This window comes from Lepidothrix coronata, unplaced genomic scaffold (genome assembly GCF_001604755.1).
Source record: "Lepidothrix coronata isolate B3197 unplaced genomic scaffold, Lepidothrix_coronata-1.0 Scaffold1586, whole genome shotgun sequence".
Taxonomy (NCBI): domain Eukaryota; kingdom Metazoa; phylum Chordata; class Aves; order Passeriformes; family Pipridae; genus Lepidothrix; species Lepidothrix coronata.
In genome coordinates this window covers 98-3999 of record NW_016691766.1, presented here as the reverse complement: position 1 = coordinate 3999, position 3902 = coordinate 98, and the positions used below count along the sequence as shown (strand labels likewise).

General features: G+C 43.0%; 1 protein-coding gene across 1 annotated transcript; it reads left to right on the top strand.

Moving 5' to 3' along the window:
• Positions 1–547: 547 nt before the first annotated feature.
• On the top strand, positions 548–2660 carry LOC108510612 (SWI/SNF-related matrix-associated actin-dependent regulator of chromatin subfamily E member 1-like; the record flags this gene model as incomplete). Its single annotated transcript, XM_017840278.1, has 2 exons — positions 548–721; positions 2251–2660. Coding segments are annotated over 2 exons (552 nt in total), but the record flags the coding sequence as incomplete, so codon positions are not given.
• Between the last annotated feature and the right edge of the window lie 1242 nt (positions 2661–3902).

Here is a 3902-nt window from a genome sequence, read left to right as displayed (position 1 = left end):
CAGAAGGAATTTCTTCCACTTCTGGTAAAGTATCTTTACCAGCCTGTCTGTCTTAGGCCAAAAAACATCAACACACACAAAAAAAAAAAAAAAAAAAGTCAAGTGGTGCAGCAAGAAATTACACTGGCAGCTCTCCTTTTTTTTTTTTTTCCCTATAAAGTTAGAAACCTTTTTGGTGGAGTCAGAACTTGTTGGAACTCAGATTGATCAGCAAGACTGAAATATTGTGAAATGTTACATTCTGATCTGAAAAGCTCAGTCTCTTTGTCATAATCTACTGCTGGATGTGTTTACTCAGTAGCATTTTTTTTCCCCGAGATGCAGCGATGTGCATTTAAGAAGAGAATTGAGAGGGTTAAAGGCAATATTCCCATGAGACCAAAGCCACTCAGCAATTGCCTGGTTCAGTAGCTGGCTTCCTACTGACTTCCTGCCCCAGAAAATAATCCAGATAGTTTAGCCAGACTCATTCCTAACTTAATCCTGTTTTTCATGGTGATTCCAGAAAGAACACTGAGATGACAATATAAAATGTTTAATTTGGAAGTATTTAGATATCATTAGTAAAGCTCCAGCTGTTTCTGTTAAGGTCTGGGACCAAGTGAAGGCGTCCAATCCTGATTTGAAGTTATGGGAAATTGGCAAGATTATTGGAGGAATGTGGCGAGATCTCACTGATGAAGAGAAGCAAGAGTATTTGAATGAATATGAAGCTGAAAAGGTAAATGGAAGAAATCTGGGATGTTTATTACAGCTGATTCTTCTAGGAACTGGTCTGAGAAGAAAAATTCATCTTCCCCATGCAGGGGTGTTTGAGGCATTCACGAGAGCCCTGTATGTAACTTAAGTGGAAGTTTGTCCTGACACGTCTCTTAGATTTTTTTTTAAATAACTGTGCATCAACTGTGACTGGTCAGTTTTTAGACCTAATTCAAAATGAAGTATTTATAATTGAGTGTCGATTTTAACTGTTTAATGAATGGATTTGATTGTACAACATCAGTATTGAAAAGATTGTCTCAACACCAAAATCCTCTTTCAAAACTGGTGCTCTGCAACTACTGCTGTTCATAAGAGACTTCCAGTCACGTGGGGTTTGGTTTTCCTGGTGTAACCTGGTGGAACTCCACACTGTGGCATTAGTGTCTTGTTTCTTAGTAGAAAATGCTACCACTTGTAGGGTTTTCTTGTGCTTTTGTTTTGGTTTTATTGATCTTAATGACAAGAGATGACAGCTCCTCGTGTCTAGGTTGGTAAGTGCTGAGCACCTGTACAAGGCTGTTCTTGTGGTTCTCAGGTACAAAGGGGAGAACTGTCCAGCTGATGTGCTGTGTTTACACCTGGCAGGCATCTGGGGCTGTGGACACCTGGTCAAATCTCAGCTGGTTCTATTCCAAGGCAGTAGAGAAGTACTGCAAACTGGGTGCTCGTAGCTGAAAGAAAAAATGCAGGAATTCTATCTTTTACCTTGGTAATGCTGTTTAGATTGTAAGCTCCTTGGGGCAGGGGCCAGCTGGTTTCTATCTGTGCAGTGCCCAGGCAGGAGGATTCTGGTCCTCATCATAAAGAAAACAAGACTTTTAGGTACCTTTAACAATATCGTAGATTATATCTCCTTTTTCATTGGAAATACCTTAAATCACTATAAAAAATCTTAAAAGTGAGATTAAAGAAAGCAATTCAAAGGGAGAAGGTATTTCAAAGAAGGTGAAGATAGTGCTGCCATCCTGCTGCAGAAGGAGACAGGAGTCTGGCTGCAGCTCTCTGTGTCATCCCAGTGCAGGGATGGGCCAAAGAATGGACAAATCGTAAGTGATTTTGAAAACTGGTTCGTGACATACTGGAATAAGGAAAGAGAAGAAATCAGAATCACAGATCTAGTTAGAACTCCAGAGAATTATTGAGAATATTTTATGTTTGTTAATTATATCTTAACCAGAGCTTGATCATAAATGTCGATCACCTTGTTCTGAGGTGTTTTGAATTTGCAATCTCAGAAAACAAACCTGTCGTAAGACACTTTCAGGTTAGTAAACTAACTGGAATGGACCTAAAGGCCTAACTGTGTTTTTAAAACATGAATGGACTATGGAAGGAGTTCTGACTTGTAAAAGAGAAAGCCTGAGAGAACCTGGTCCCCGGTGTGTCAGGCAGAGGAGCCGGGGCGGCCCCGTGAGTTACAGGGGGCACGGTGGTGTCGGGGCGGGGGTCGCCCGGTGGTGCCATCAAACCGTGTTGGTCACGTTTCAGATCGAGTACAACGAGTCCATGAAGGCCTACCACAACTCCCCTGCCTACCTGGCCTACATCAACGCCAAGAGCCGCGCCGAGGCCGCGCTGGAGGAGGAGAGCCGGCAGAGGCAGTCGCGCATGGAGAAGGGGGAGCCCTACATGAGCATCCAGCCCGCCGAGGACCCCGACGGTAAGCGGGGCAGGCTCAGTGCAGGACCAGCAGCAGAGAGACACAAAACCACCCCCACACCCCTTCCACAGCACCTCACGTGGCTGCCTTTCTGTTCTGGTGCCTTTGATACCGGTTATCACATTCTACTCCGTAACAAAGCTGACTTTGTTCCCAAAAATAAGGTGGCACCCGTGGCAGAAGTTATTCCAGCCCTTCTTAATTAAGTGTGAAGTAATGCTTACAGTTCAAACCACATCAGTCTGCTTACAGCTTTAGCCCATGCATTAGAAAAGGCTTAGATGCCTGATTTAATCCAGCTTGGATGGAATGTTGTGCTTTTATTACCAGAAGCACATAAGTCTGACAGGCAGAGTTCAGGTGTGATTAAGAGCACCTGAACTTTCAATGTGTTCAGCAACTGTCATTTGAGATTGTTTAGGGAGTGAGGTGCCCTTGCTGCTGACAAGTTGATGAGAAAATTCTGAAAGTTTATTTGACTGCAAGGAAATGCACCCCACCCAGTGGGAAAAGTCAGCCTCACACACCTCATGGCTGCTTTTAAATTCATCACGAAATACTTGTTGAAACCTGAGGGTGAAAAATGTACTCAGTTACACCCTTTTTTTTTTTCCTTCCCCCTCGTAAAAGCACACCTCTGAGATAAACCTTATGGCAAACAGCACTTTCCCCTGTGTGAGGTAATTGCAACATTTAAGTAAATACATTTAGTGTCGGGCTGGCTGGAACTTGGGGACTTGAGATTCTGTTCTGTGCTGCCTGGACCAGGTGAACTTGGGCAGAACCAGCCATTATCTTTTTCTGCTTTGTTTAAACAGATACCTCAATGAGAAACTGAACATAACACTTTGAAACAAAGGGGACAGAAACTTTGATTCAACTAGTTCTCTTCTCTGGTAGTATCTCCTGGCGTGGTGTTAGGCTTCTCCTTAAAATTTCTGTGAATAGTCAGAAGGTCATCTCCATTAGGAATATTTGATGTAAAGTTAATTCAACTTCTGGACTTCCCTATGTGACATTGTTCTGGGATATAATTCATACTCGTTGCTGAATGGATTTCTCTTTAGAGAAATGCATTTACTAATAAATAGATAGAATAGAATAAATAAATAGAATACTGTTAATACATTCCTCTGAATTTTCAGTGATGTGTAAACATGTGTCACTGCTTCACGCTTTCAGTCCTCAGTGTTTCAAAAAGTGAGTGGTTTTGACCTGTGCCACAAAGGTTGTTCACAGAGGAGTCACTGTCCTGCTTGCCTTTTGCGCTGGGTTTTGCTCTGCTAACGTGATTAGTCAGGGATGGTTCTTTTATTCGGTGCATTAATATCCCCTCTTACTGTGGAAATGTGGAAAGCAAGGCAGTCAGTAACTAGGTCAGTGCCAGTTCCAGCTGTGGGAGATGCGTGTGAAATGGGCTGTGAGAGCTGTGCCAGGGAAATGCTGTCCCATTCCCTGGTGCTCCGTGTGTGTTCCTGTG